This window comes from Pteronotus mesoamericanus, unplaced genomic scaffold (genome assembly GCF_021234165.1).
Source record: "Pteronotus mesoamericanus isolate MK-2021 breed Mesoamerican mustached bat unplaced genomic scaffold, CSHL_Meso_final contig_25, whole genome shotgun sequence".
In the NCBI taxonomy this organism is placed as follows: domain Eukaryota; kingdom Metazoa; phylum Chordata; class Mammalia; order Chiroptera; family Mormoopidae; genus Pteronotus; species Pteronotus mesoamericanus.
In genome coordinates this window covers 17,482,098-17,495,933 of record NW_026555105.1, presented here as the reverse complement: position 1 = coordinate 17,495,933, position 13,836 = coordinate 17,482,098, and the positions used below count along the sequence as shown (strand labels likewise).

The 13,836-nt window shown below is 52.7% G+C and overlaps 2 protein-coding genes across 3 annotated transcripts in view; one reads left to right on the top strand and one right to left on the bottom strand.

Moving 5' to 3' along the window:
* The window catches only part of LOC129070921 (fer-1-like protein 4), a 32,333-nt gene extending 27,236 nt beyond the window's left edge, over nt 1-5,097 (bottom strand). Inside the window, exons 1-13 of the mRNA XM_054574147.1 lie at nt 5,019-5,097; nt 4,691-4,746; nt 4,217-4,305; nt 4,017-4,116; nt 2,740-2,831; nt 2,506-2,547; nt 2,048-2,212; nt 1,460-1,520; nt 1,207-1,338; nt 880-942; nt 717-801; nt 337-496; nt 38-221 (exon numbers count right to left, since the gene is read on the bottom strand). Coding sequence (XP_054430122.1) covers nt 38-221; nt 337-496; nt 717-801; nt 880-942; nt 1,207-1,338; nt 1,460-1,520; nt 2,048-2,212; nt 2,506-2,547; nt 2,740-2,831; nt 4,017-4,116; nt 4,217-4,305; nt 4,691-4,746; nt 5,019-5,097 — 1,308 coding nt within the window. The remainder of the gene's footprint in view (nt 1-37; nt 222-336; nt 497-716; nt 802-879; nt 943-1,206; nt 1,339-1,459; nt 1,521-2,047; nt 2,213-2,505; nt 2,548-2,739; nt 2,832-4,016; nt 4,117-4,216; nt 4,306-4,690; nt 4,747-5,018) is intronic.
* Nucleotides 5,098-7,841: 2,744 nt separating this feature from the next.
* SPAG4 (sperm associated antigen 4) lies at nt 7,842-12,404 on the top strand. Of its 2 annotated transcripts, none has more exons than XM_054573424.1 (12): nt 7,842-8,151; nt 8,660-8,764; nt 9,016-9,082; nt 9,282-9,343; nt 9,582-9,625; nt 9,927-9,949; nt 10,051-10,159; nt 10,415-10,490; nt 10,667-10,782; nt 11,181-11,348; nt 12,064-12,153; nt 12,255-12,404. In XM_054573424.1, exons 1-12 carry the CDS (start codon nt 7,842-7,844, stop codon nt 12,402-12,404), a joined length of 1,320 nt encoding a protein of 439 aa, XP_054429399.1. The 2 variants fall into 2 exon arrangements, with proteins under 2 accessions (XP_054429399.1, XP_054429400.1); XM_054573425.1 differs by having other exon boundaries at nt 8,060-8,132.
* Nucleotides 12,405-13,836: the final 1,432 nt, after the last annotated feature.

Below are 13,836 nucleotides of genomic sequence, written 5' to 3'. Positions count from 1 at the left end.
CCTGAGCCTCGGTCTGGTGAAGGCAGGAGGAACTTACCTGTTGGCCCAGGAAAGACACGCGCACATAGGGATCCACGAGGACGCGATGGTCATGCAGGGCGCGGGCCAGACTGCCCAGCAGCCCCGGGCGCAGCGCGGGCAGCCCCTCGGCACGGTACACGCGCACACGCAGCCGCGCCCAGGGCCTCTCCGCCGGCACCCGGCGGGGCAGGAGCAGGTTCCTAGGGGAGCGGGCAGGGAGAGGCTGAGAAGCCGGAATCTCGGCCCCTCGGCCTCTTTGCGTCTTGGAGGCCATGCCCCGTCCTTCTCTCCCCTCCCTACATCACCCCTGCTCACTTCTCGATGTCTGAACTCTGCCCTGGGCCAGGGGGTGGCAGCGGAGGGGACAGATCCCCGCGCGCCCTCACGGACAAAGTGACCTTGACGAAGCCCTTGATCCCAGTGCGGGTGTCCCGGGGGTCGTGCAGCGGGGCCCATTTCTGGTAGAAGTGGCCATCTGGGGATGCAGGGATGAGCCAGGGGTCAGGGGAGACCAGCGAGATGTGTGGAGGGGGCACTTATCCGAATAATGGGGTTCGTGTTCCGCTCAGTAGGGAGGAGCGAGAGTGCAGGAAGGTCATCCTTGGAAGCGATTGCCACCTGACAAGGATCGGTGCCCAGAGGGTTAGTTTCCCTTGTCCTTGCAGATGAGTCTCAGGGAGGGAGGGGATCAGTACCTGGGTGGTCAAAGATAATGCCCAGGTCCATCCTGAAGGTGCCGATCCGGGTGGCCATGAAGGGGAGGGTCTGCGAATGGAAAGCCTGGGGGAGATGGCATTAGCCCCGGAGCGTTAGCTTCCACCTGGCCTGACAGCAGCCTTCCACCCCAACCCCCCTTACCGTAATCTCCAGCAGCAAATCTTGGAGGTGAAGTTGGGTCTCATGAAATTCAAACAAGAAGTACTGGATTGAAGTGGGGAAACAAGAAAGGGGAAAGAAGGCTATCTGTGAAGGGTTCACAGCAGCCGGGCTCCTCAAAGAAAATGCCCTGCTGAACCACCCTGCCCCCTATGGCGCCTCTTTGCACCCTTTCCCTCAAAGAGCCCATTAGACTTCAGGCCTGGCACTTGGCTCAAGTCCACCTAGGCCATACTACCACTACAGACAATTCTTTATTATGAGTCCTGCCCATTCTCTTAGGCCTCCCTCCATCTTAGCGACACCCACCTCATTGTAGAAAGGGCAGTTGGTCCCACGCTGTGTGGCAGTCACCCGGCGCTGGTCCCCAACACAGACAACCACATAGGGGTTAATGTTGACTCCCACCAGCTTCTGGGCCTCCAGCACCGTGACCCCCACCTGAAGGGGGCAGAAGGAAGAAAAAAGGAAGTCAAGCCTGCCAAAGGGTAGGGGGATAACCTCCTGTTGTGGAAGGCAGGTGATATTCTCCAAGGGTTAAGGCCTGGAGAGAGAGCGGTACCTGGAAGTCCTGTGCTCTGGGCACCTGGAAGTGATCCCTTTGGACTAGGCCCCGGGCTCGGCTGCAGGAAAGGTAAAGGCCAGGGATCACTCCATTTCCTCCCCACACCACACCAACAGTCTTACTTAATGCTTGAGATAAGATCTCCTCTCCTCTGAACTTTTGGATTCTGAGTCCTTCTGGTCTTGTCTTACCCCCATCTCAACCCTATACCCAGAAATTGACACATCCCTGGAGCCCCCAAACCATTCATTCATTCAACAAAGATATTTGAGCACCTACGATGTGCCAACACTCTTCTAGGACTGAAGTGACCAAAAGAAACACAATTTCTTGCCCTCATCAAGTTTTCATCACCTACCTGAGTTCCATAAGCTGTGTGTGAGCCCGTGTAACTATATGTGTATTTATGTGGCACTGTCTATGCCTAGGAGTGAGTGACCATTGACCCCAGGGTATCCACTCTTCATGCATATCTTGGGACTATGTATTTGTGAGGGTGGATGTGCATTGGACTTGCATGTATGAACAAGTGAGGCTGACACACTGGTGGGGTGTGGGAGCAGGTGTGAAGTGCATACAAGTTACCTCTTGAGGGGGTTGAACACGACACCAGAAAGCTCCACATCAGGCTCGTCTTCCAGCTCCAGCTCCAGCTCCAGCTCATTGTCTTCTTCGTCCTGCTGAGCTAGCCCTCGAGCTAGCCTGCGTCCCAATGCTGCAGCCCGCTGCTCCAACCGGGCCTCCCCAGGCCTGCTAGGAAAGGCCTTCAAGGGACATGCCTGGGACCTATCACCCATCTCTGGGTACCCTTTGACTTCCCTGACCCTAAAACTGACCTCTGACCCTGAGACTGACCCCACCAATCCCAGGGCTGACCTCTAACCTGGGATACCTCTAGTTCCAGAATTGACTCCTGATTCTGGGACTGGCTTCTAACCCTGAAATTGACCCAGTATTGATCCCAGACCCTGGAACTGACCCACATTACTGGTTCTTAATCTAAAGACTGACCTGGTGACTCTAGGTCATCCCCACATACTTACTCCAGCTCCTGGAAGCCCGGATTGGGGATGACCAGCTCCGAGCTGGAAGGAAGAAAAATGAAAGAAATGAAAGGGCCAGGTCTGATGACAGAGCGGCAAGCTTGGTAGCAGGGGTGCAGAGGTCACCATGTCCAGCAGATCCAGAGTGGAAGTGGGTACCACTTCTCCCTTCCCAAGACCTACCTGGATAGGGGCCACCAAGCCTTGCTTAGGTTTTGGGGGAAGATGGTTTACCTGTCCCGAATGGGCGCGCCAAAGTCCTCTTCTGCCCAGGCTCCACTAGCGCCCTCCAGGGGCTGGTACTTTAGGTCAAGCTCCACCTGGATCTGAAACCAGAGATGCAGCGTGCCCTAGGGGGCCCCTCAAACTATCACAGGGCAAAGAGAAGCCCAAGGGCAATGCCTTTTACTCCACCTATAAACAGAGAGTCCCCCCCCACACACACAGGCCAGCATCTATGGTGACTTGTGATTTCTCTTTGATCATTACTAATATTAACTACTCACAACCTATTAAGAATTTACCATGTGCAAGCACCCTCTTAAACAGGCCAAAAAGAATTCTCTCATAGTTCTTGGAAATTGATTACTTTGACCTTCACAGCTCTGTATGGTCTGGTCCATGCCAACCTTTCCAGCCCCATCTCTTAAGGGTTCTGCTCTTGCCCTGCACTCCAGTTATGCTCTCTCAGTGCACTGGGCTTTTGCCTATGTCAGTTCTTCTGCCTGGAACAATCTCCCCTCTTACTAAGTTATCCCTTATTATCCTTCATTTCCAAGTTCAAGCACTACTTCTACAGAGAACCTATTCTGACCCCCAACTAGATCACATGCCTCTGTTATACACTCTTGGAGCCCCCTACCAGCTCTTTGGCAAGGCCAGTCAGTGGCAATTTTATACTTACTTGTGTGAATATTTGTTAATGTTTGCCTCTCTTTTAGATATGGAGTTCTAAAAGGGAAAATCCTTATCTAGCAATTCTTACCACTCAATCCTCACTGCTCAGCATAGTGCTTAGCTTATAATGAGAGTTCAACAAATGATAGCAGACTGAATGGAAAGCTCCTTTGATATGGCTCCACACAATGTAAATGAGGAAACGGCTTAGCAAAACTAAATAACTTGTCCATGTCCTCAGCTGGGAAATGGTGGATCTGAGATTCAAACCCACCAGGTCCATTTCTGCCAGGATCTGCTGACCCTCATGACACATCAGGAAAATCTAGCCAGGTTTACCTTTGTCTCTCACAAGAACTGAGCCTGAGGCAGGGCCAGGGAGCAGCACAGAACTCCTTGCCTTTCCCCACTGCCACATCCCTGGCCCTCAGAGGTGAACCTGGTCCTTGGCCCATGTGGGGCTTCAGCAGGGACTGCAATGATAGGAGCCCTGGCTGGGGGGCCTTGTTACCACTCCTCTCTAGGTCTAGGTTTTCCCCTCTGAGAAATGTAATCTTCTATTTAGAAGAACTCTCAAGGTCTCGAGTGGCAGGCTTGGGGCTGGTGGAACTCACTGGGGACACTCGCAGATTCTTATCCACTAGGGCCTCACGCAGCACCAAATGGCCAGCACTCTGTAGCTGCTGCAAGGAGATCACCAGAGTCCCCAGAGACCTAGGGGTGTTGCATGGAGCAGGAAGAAGAGTGACCTGGGGAATGACCCCAAGCCACCTGCAGCCCCACCTCCCTCCTTGGCTCCCCCAGACCTACTCACCTGGGGCTGAACACACGGCTGCAGTTAACCACTTGCACAGACAGACACTCCCCAGCCAGCGGAGCCCCATAGTGCGGCCAACGGAACAGCTGGGGATAGGAGGAACCTTGTGACACCCAATGCTGGACTGACCCGATCCTCAGTCTAGAACCTGTCCCCAACCCTGAAACAGGAGCCAACCATCCAAACTAGGAGCTAACCCTATGACTGATCTTTCAAACCTGGAAGCACTCCCCGCCCACCCCCAGCATGAGGTTGATGCCAAACTAGGGCTGATCTGGTATAACTACCAATCATAACCCCCTCGTCTTGATTCTGACCTGTCTTAACCTGGGTCAGACATCTCAAGTCTGAGGCTGACCCCACCTCCTGCAATTATACTTCTCAAAAGCCAAGAATGAGCGCCCCAACCCAGGATAGACTTAGATGGGGCATAGATTAGCTTCTCCCCATCCAGGACCCAACCACACTGACCTCACCAATATCTGCTTCTTGGCCACAGCGAATTCTTCTCGTTTTCTGGGTAAAACCTGCTCAGAATTGAATCTAGGACTTGTCAGTCCTTCCCCATGAAAAAACCACTCCCTCCCAATCCTTGGCCCAGCATCCAGGTCCCCTGGACTCACCCTTAAAGAAAGGTAGAAGATGGGGAGGGAAGGAGGCAAAGAATTGGAGATATTCAGCTGGGGGATAAAGGTAACAGGCTATAGAGATGCCTAGGGATAGGGTTGGGGGCCTTGAGAATGTAGGAACCAGAGTCCCCTCATTCCAAAAATCCTTAGAGCACCCCTGCAAGCCTCACCCCGAAAGCTGAGCCTCACTTGTCGGTCATGGGTGCCCGGCAGCCCTGTCAGTCGCCGCACACACACGATCAGAGCCATTGTCCAGGGCCACTGGCTCTGCCTCTGCCCACCTGCCCTCCTGCCCTCTTGCCTGAATCGCCTCTGAGTCACTGGGCTCACCCAGCAGGTTCAGCAATCCCTGCCCTTTAGTCAAACACACAGACAGCAGGCCTGGGTGACACGGGTGGGGAAGGAGTTGGAGGTCTAAGAGATGGGTGTAAGGTCCCTGTGAGCAGCTCAGTCTTCCCTGCCTGCACCAGCTTCAGCCTTCATTCTGCATTTTTGTGGGGTGGGAGCTGGGATCGGGTGGGGATGGAGGCAAGGGTTGAGGATAGCATCTCAGTTTGGCCCAGCTAGCCTACGAGGGCTTAAGGGCCTGGGGCCTCACGTTGTTACTTGTTCATCATTTCTGTCCTCAATGCCCAGTTCAGGGTCTGGTTACACTGTAGACCCTCATAACACTAGCTGAATAAGTGGGTGGATTAACAAATAAATCTAATAGCCCCCAGCAATAGTACTGTGGGCATTCAACACATTTATTGAATTAATGAGTGATTATGTCCCTAACTTGTGTATAACAGGTGTTCAAACTAAATTCTTAACCAGAAGTCAGGGGTCCTTACCTTGGAATTACTAATAGGACCATAGATGGGTTCCAGGGAATCAGCAGACTCTTAAAATTCTTTGTAAAATATTGAGCACATGTGCATTTTTCTGGATATAGAACTCCTAGCTTAGGTTAATAATCCTTTAACAAATGTGTAGTACTTTTACTGAATGTCTGAAGGAATGAATGTATCTCACAGTCTGAATCCATGGGTGGCAATAACCATGTGCTGAGTGTATTTAATAGCCATCCACTTAATCATTCTATTTAATGGCACCTCCTATGTGCAGGACTTATGCTGTGACACCCTGAGGGGAAGGGGTCACATCAAGAGATGAACTGGACATGTCCTCTGTCTTTCAGTAGCTTCATGGACTCCAACATCGAACAAAGCCTAGAAAGACTGCAATCATCCCTGGCTGGTGTGGCTCAGTGGATTTTAGTGCCAGCCTGCAAACCAAAGGGTTACTGGTTTGATTCCCAGCCAGGGTACATGCCTGGGTTGCCAACCAGGTCCCTGGCGCGGGGGGGCATGCAAGAGGCAACACATTGATGTATCTCTTCCTCCCTTTCTTCCTCTCTTCCCCCTCTCTAAAAATAAATAAAATCTCTAGATTGCAATCACCATCAGAACAGAAGAGAGTCACGAGTCAGGCTGGGTTGCTTGGAGAATGGAGCCCAGAGGAGCATTTAAAATGGGCTCAGTGGATTGAGCACCGCTCTGCAAACCGAAAGGGCACAGGTTTGATTCCTGCTCAGGGCATATGCCTGCATCGCAAGCCAGGGCAACCGACCGATGTTTCTCTCCCTCTCTTTCTTCCTCACTTCTCCCTATCTTTAAAAAATAATAAATAATATCTTTTAAAAAATAAAATAAAATAGGCTTTGAGGACAAGAATTGAGCAGATACGGAAATTCAGGCAGTGGAGGAATGCAGGGTGTGTTCCTGAACCTGAGATTTGTTCAGTTTGGCCTGTGTACTAAGAATGTATCAGACGGCTGCAGCAGATAAGATTAGGCAGTCAGAGGATGTGGGCCTTGTCATGTGCCCTTGAGTCAGACATGGTCCCGTCTTGTGCTTCAGCTTCTTCTCAATAGTGGGGCTAGAAAGCCTGTTTTTGGGTCTATAGAATGACAGATAAGAAGCATGGATTGTTCCATTTCTTTCCTTTTTAAAATTTTTTAAAAAAGATTTTATTTATTTTTAGAGAGGGGGAAAGGAGGGAGAAAGAGAAGGAGAGAAACATCAATGTGTGGTTGCCTCTTGCGCATCCCATACTGGGAACCTCGCCTGCAACCCAGGCATGTGCCCTGACTGGGAATCAACCAGTGACCCTTTGGTTCACAGGCCAGCATTCAATCCACTGAGCCACATCAGCTGGGCTGATTGTTCCATTTCTAAGTAAGGTCCAAGTTAGATCTCAAAGCTCCCAGATGTTGGGGGAGGACTTCACCTCCCCATTTAACAGATGGGGACACTGAGACCCAAAGGAAGGCAGAGTGGGGACCAGAATTAGCTAGCAGTGCCTTGTCCACCCCCGCCCCCTGCTTTTTTTTAAACCAAGGACATGCCTATTGATTTCAGAGAGAAGGTAAGGGAAAGAGAGAGGAAACATCGATGTGAGAGAGAAACGACTGGGACCGAACCCACAACACAGGCATGTGCCCTGACTTGGAATCAAACCTGCGACCCACCGGTTTACAGGACGACCCCCCAACCAAGCCACACTGACCAGGGGGACTTGTTCCTCCTTAACATTCATTCATTCACAAATATTTGAGAACCATTACTTGCTAGGTCTATCTAAGGTGCCAGAGGACTAGAGGGATAGACATTCTTTTTAGCCGAGTAGTTTTAGATAGGGTATTCCGGGAAGTGCTGTGATGTCATCGCTTGCTTTAACATGAGAAAGAACGAGAGGGCAATGGTTCCCGGGTACGTCACGACTGGTTCTGTGACCCTCGGTCAGGGCGTTCCGCGGAAACCATGGTCTCCTCTATGACGTCAGCAGCCAGGCTCGGAAACAGGGGAGAGGGTTGGGTCCGGCCGTGGGGCCCGCCGGGTGCACGCAGGCTCGTGGGGTCCCGGCGGCGCGCAGCGGCTGAGGGAGGCCCGAGGGTTTTGGCGGCTGCGGCAGCGACTTTGGCATCCGTGAGGGGCCAGCCCAGAGTCAGGATGCGGCGGAGCCCCCGCCCAGGCTCGGCCGCGTCCCCGCACAAGCACACATCCAACTTCTACAGCGACAACAGCAACAGCTCAGTGAGCACCACCTCGGGAGACACCAGCGGCCACCGGTCAGGTGGGCCGGGGCCCGGGGAGCCCGAGGGCAGAAGAGCCGAGGGCTCGAGCTGCAGTGAGCCCGCCTTGAGCTCAGGAGTGTCCGGAGGAACCGCATGGGAAGGAAGCTCTCGGCAGAAGCCGGCGCAGCGGAGCCACGATGGGCCGACCACCGGTGGCGCGGCTACCGTGAGGGGCGGGGCCTCGGGTGCGGGCGGGGACGAACCCGGGTAAGCCGAGGGAGGGGGCGGGGCATAGGGCGGGGCGGGGCACGGAGCCAGGATAAAACTAAATCTGGGCTCCTCCTAAGGGATGGGAACTATGGAGTGAACTTATTTAGTGCGGAGAGGCACTACATAAGATGCTGGGTGATGGACGAACTGGGAAGGGAGATGAAAATCCTGTGATCGGGCACCACTGAAGAGGCGTGGCCTCAGTGTTAGCAAGAGTGGTTACCTGGAACAGAGGCAGAACCAAGACCTAAGACTGGGGCGGGGCTTCCGTTGGGCAGTGGGACCAAAATCTTGAGTGAGCATCCCTGCTCGCTCTGGGCGGGGCCTCAGAGTGCCCGGAGACCTGGGATCGGGGGACGCGGTGGGACCAAAGCCTGTGAGAGGCTGCCCGGCTTCTGGACTGGAGAACCTGAGGCCGGGTCCCGGGGAAAGAGTGGGCCTGCTGCGCGCAAGGCCCCAACGGAGCCCCTTGGGCTCCCGCAGAACCGGCTGGCTGTCCCGTTGTCTCTGAGGAGCAGTTCGACCTTCTTTCGGCCCTGAATCTGAGGCAGGAGATGCAGTCCCAGCGAGCATTCAAGAGTTTCCTGAGTATGGGCCAACCTAGCCCAGATCCCCTCTAACTCTCCGGCTTCCCTTCCCCAATTCAGTTCTCGTCTTTGAGACCCTCTGTTCTCAGTCCCCGGCCCATGCCTGAGTCTACAGCCCCTTCTCTGAGCCCGATCCACCTTCTCTGAGCCTAAATTCACTCTCTTTGCCCCCATCTAATTCTCTTAGCCCACCCCTCTTCATTTCTACCCCTCTTTAAGCACCCCTCTCTGAGCCCCTTCTCCTCCCCTCAGGCCTATTTTTGCAGGTGCTGAGCGTGTTTTTATCCCTGCTGGGAGACATGCTGGTCTGTGTGTACAGGTCAGAGGGAGGAATGGGGGAGCCCCAGGGGCTGCTCTGTGGAGAAGGTGGGGAGCAGGGCCTGGCCTGGCTGAGGCTTGAATGGATTCGGACCTATCTGAGTCGTGTTCACAGGGGTTGCTGGGTCTAGGAGCCTGGAGTCGGGGGGCTGTGGGGTTCACTAGGATCCCCGGGCCTCAGCCTCCCTCCGGTTTTTTAGGGAGGTCTGTTCCATCCGCTTCCTGCTCACCGCTGTGTCCTTGCTGAGCCTCTTTCTGACAGGTGAGAGGGTGGTAAATTCCCTGGGGCCCCAGCCCTGGATGCTTTGGAGCCAAACCAGGCCCATTTTCTCCTATGTCCCTCAGCCCACTCTGCCCCTTCAGCTCTCCACAGTCCCTTTCAGAGCCTTGCAGTCCCCCTCAAACTCAAATCTCTCAAGGCTCTTCTCCCTCACTGTCCTTTATGCCAGGGGAATCCTCTTCCACTCCCTTCCCCTGACACCACTCCCCTCTTTCTCTAGCTCTCTGGTGGGGTCTCCTGTACCTGGTCCCTCCTTTGGAGAATGTGAGTCTGGGAGTCTGTGTCCCGGGGTTGGTGGTTGGCAGGCTATGAAAGTGGAGGTTGTAGGGTGTCCCCTGCACACTGTTGGGAGGAGGAAGCAGTGCTGAAAGGACTGGATATAAATAGATTTCTGATTTTGCCCAGGGGTGTTTGAGGGTCTCTGAGGGGTCCTGGAAGGTCAGGAGAGGGGGTGGCGTCCTCAAAAGGAAGGCTCTGTGAGTCTGCCTACTCTCAGACTCAGGAGGGACAAGGTGTGGGTGGGAACTTAGTAGTGCTGTATTTTGTCCTTTCCTCCTTCCAATAGGAAACTGAGATGCTGACTCTAAGGTGAAAGATGGCACTTGGGATGTGGAATTGGGGGGCTCAGAGGAATTGGGTTGTCCGGGGAACCAAGCGCCAACCACACTGTGCCAACCTCCCACTTGCAGCGAGTACCACGAGCGCGTGCGCACCCAGGGGCAGCAGCTGCAGCAGCTCCAGGCTGAGCTGGATAAACTCCACAGGGAGATGTCCAGCGTTCGCGCAGCCAACAGCGAGGTGAGCCCCACCGCATCCTGCTCTCACGGATCCTGTTCTCACTGCTGGACCCCAGGGGCATCCAGGAGCTCTGTCCACTGCACAATCCCTGCCCTTGGAAACCCTTTTCGAAGCCCGGCTCCCTGGGTCCTGAGCCTTAAAGCCCTGCCCCAGAGCCTCAACTTCGGGATTTCTTTTGGGGACACAAAGCCCATCCCCAGATGAGTATGCCCCCCTATAAAACCAGCCTGCAAGCCACGTCCTCCCTCTTTTCAGAGAGTGGCCAAGCTCGTATTCCAAAGGTTGAATGAAGACTTTGTGCAAAAACCTGACTATGCGCTGAGCTCTGTAGGTAAGACCCATAGACACTGAGAGACTGAGACACTGACACAGGCAAACGGACACAGACATTGATACAGACAGCCGTATACACAGGACCGACCCAAGGAGTGTGACCTCAGACAGACTGTGATCCAGCTGTCGGGCAGGCCTGGGAGTCCCTGAGTGGCTGCTTCACTCCTGCTCCAGGAGCCTCCATTGATCTAGAGAAGACATCCCGTGACTATGAGGACGAGAACACTGCCTACTTTTGGAATCGCTTCAGCTTCTGGAACTACGCGAGGCCACCCACGGTTATCCTGGAGGTGGGCCTGGAACCCGGATCCGTGGGACAAGGGGCAAGACACTCGGGAAAGAACCCAATAAGCTCCCTGGAAGTGGGACCTAACTGAGCTGAGGGCTTGGCGTTAGGCGGGGCCGTGGTGGGCCTGAATGTGCCTGGCTTGGCTGGACTGTCGCTCATTTTGCTGGAGAAACCTGGCTATGCTAGGGACTGGGGTCTCGGGAGGGATCTTGCTAGGAAGGGGCCCGGGCTGGAGGTGGAGGACTGAACCTGGTGAAAAGGGTCAAATTGAGGCGCGGGGGACCGGGTAGGGAACGCTGGGGGGACGGGGCGCCATGTGACCCCACGCCCAGGCTGGAGAAAGGCAAAGTCGAAATCGCTGGATCGGCGGGTTCTGATCGACTCTCGGTCCGCTTGCAGCCAGATGTGTTCCCTGGGAATTGCTGGGCTTTTGAGGGCGACCAGGGCCAGGTGGTGATCCGGCTGCCAGGTCGAGTGCAGCTGAGCGACATCACCCTGCAGCATCCACCTCCCAGCGTGGCACACACCGGGGGAGCCAACAGCGCGCCACGCAATTTCGCAGTCTATGTGAGTGGGATCTTGAGGGCAAGGAGGGAGGGGTCTTGTTTAGAAAGCACCGAGCACTTATGAAAACTAGTGCCACTGAGTCTTCGCTTGAGCATCTATAAAATGGAGATATCCCTTGTCTGTCAGAGCTGCCATAGGCTATAAATATAGCCACATGCAAATATTAGTTACAGCTTATTGAGCACTCTGTGCTGAGTACTTTACATGGATTATCTCCTTGCATCCACACAACCTAGTACTCCCCTTCACAGATGAGGGAAGTAATGCTGAGAAAGGGGATCTTACTTGCCCAAGGTCACACAGCTAACAATTGGCCATACTAAAATTTGCAGTGTTTTCTTTGAGCCCACATTGCACACACTACACTATCCTAACATCAAGAAAACAAATGAGCCCTAGCCGGTGTTGCTCAGTGGGTTGAGTACAAACCCGCAAACCAAAAGGTTGCTGATTTGGTTCTCCATCAGAGCACATAGGCCTGGGTCCAGGTCCCCACCCCTGTTGGAGGAATATGAGAGGCAACCATTAGACGTGTCTCTCCTTCTCCTTCTCGTTCTCCTTCCCCTCCTCTCGAAAAAATAAGTTTTAGAAGGAAAAAAACCAAATGAGAGCATGCATACAGCTATTGAACACAGAGATAGTAGGTCCTAAACAAACCCTTTCTCCCTCCTCCACCTGTGCCTCACTGTTCCTCAATTCACTCTTCATCTACCAGGGCCTCCAAGCTGATGACGAAACTGAAGTTTTCTTGGGAAAATTCACGTTCGATGTGGAGAAATCTGAGATTCAGACTTTCCACCTACAGGTGTGTTTTTCTCTCTGGGGATGAGGGTGCTAAGGGAGTGGAACAGTAAGAGAAGATTGGAGAGAAAGGCAGCCCTTGGCATGATCCTTTGGTCTCCCCAGAATGACCCCCCAGCTGCCTTTCCCAAGGTGAAGATCCAGATTCTAAGCAACTGGGGCCACCCCCATTACACGTGCTTGTATCGAGTCCGAGCCCATGGCATGAGAACCTCAGAGGGAGCAGGGGACAGTGCCACAGGGGGACCCAATTAAACATGCTGATTGTTAAAACAGAGTGGAGATCTGTGCTGAAAGAAAGAAGCTGGATCAGTGCTGGAGGGTCTGTTCGGGGCTCTTGTTGCCTTTGGTATATGAGTATGATAGGGGGTTACCTCCCAACCCACCCTCTTTTCTTGAAGAAGCCTAGATCAATATAGTAGCAGCAGCTCATATTTATGGAGTGCTCCCATGTAGAAGAGATGGTGCCCTGGGCATCATACACAATACTGAACCAATCCTCACAATCACAGAGGGGGAAACCACTCAAATCAGGAAACTTGCTCAAGGCCACACAGCTAGTTTTGCAGCAGGGTCCAAGCCCATCTTAACTCCAGAGGCCACCCCTTTAACTGCAGAGCTGCCAGTCAGCCTGAAGCCATGCTTGTGAACCTCTTCCAGCCTCTGGGAAAGCCCCTTTTCATGAGGTACACACTAAATAACTGAGACTTGAGAAACTCTAGGAAGCCTTTGAGTCAGAATTGATGCAGGCCTGGTAGCCCCCACTCAGGCTGTCTGCTATGAGACCTTAGTACCCAACTCCATGCTGGGCACAATTCAGATGGTTCACCAGTCTCTGCCCTCAAGGAGCCTCATAGGAAAGAGAGGGTGTTCCAGGAAACAGGGCAATTCATGTACTGATCCAAGAATTCTTCACTAAAAAAGTGGAATTGGAGGGGAAAAAATGGAGGAGAGTCATTAAAGGATTAATGAATTCTACCTGGGCAGACAGTAGAAAAGGGGGTCCAGCATGAGCAAAGACACATGCCACACCTTGGCTGTTAGGACCCTTCCCAGTGTGTTCATATTTTGGAAGACTATACCTACTATTAACCATGGTTATTCCTTTAGGAAGTAGAATGCTGAGTATGTGTGGGGATGGAGCACAAATCCATCTGTTAAATTTTGTGGGTTTTACTTGTGTAATTTTAAGACAAAGGAGAAAGATCCTCTCAAGTGGTCTCAAAGCCAAAAATTAGAAACAGAAACTCTAATACATCTTTTCTGGAGAGCAGTTTCACAACAGGAACCAAAAGCCTTAAAATTTGTATACTCTTTAATCATTGCATTTCCATCTCTAAGAATGGATCCAAAGGATACATAGATGTAATCAAAGATACTTCAAAGAATATTCATCATACTGTTGGTTATAAAGAAAACACTGAAGCCCTGACAGTGTGACTCAGTTGGTTGGGAATCATTACATGAAGTGAAAAGTGCTGGTTCCATTCCCAGTCAGGGCACATACCTGGGTTGTGGGTTCAGTTCCCAGCAGGGAAGCCTACAAGAGGCAACTGATCAGTGTTTCTCTCCCTCTCTTTCTCCCTCCCTTCCCCTCTCTCTAAAAAAAAAAATAATAATAATAATAAGCAAAATCTTTTTTTAAAAGAAAAATCTAAAAATATTATCTAAGATAAATTATGGTACA

Bases quoted from the DNA above. Each gene is read 5' to 3' on its own strand.
- SPAG4 (XM_054573424.1), top strand. From the start codon at position 7,842: ATGCGGCGGAGCCCCCGCCCAGGCTCGGCCGCGTCCCCGCACAAGCAC. The intron at 8,152-8,659 runs GTGCGGGCGGGG...GGGCTCCCGCAG, and splicing joins CGTGAGGGGCGGGGCCTCGG to AACCGGCTGGCTGTCCCGTT. The intron at 10,160-10,414 runs GTGAGCCCCACC...CCCTCTTTTCAG, and splicing joins TTCGCGCAGCCAACAGCGAG to AGAGTGGCCAAGCTCGTATT.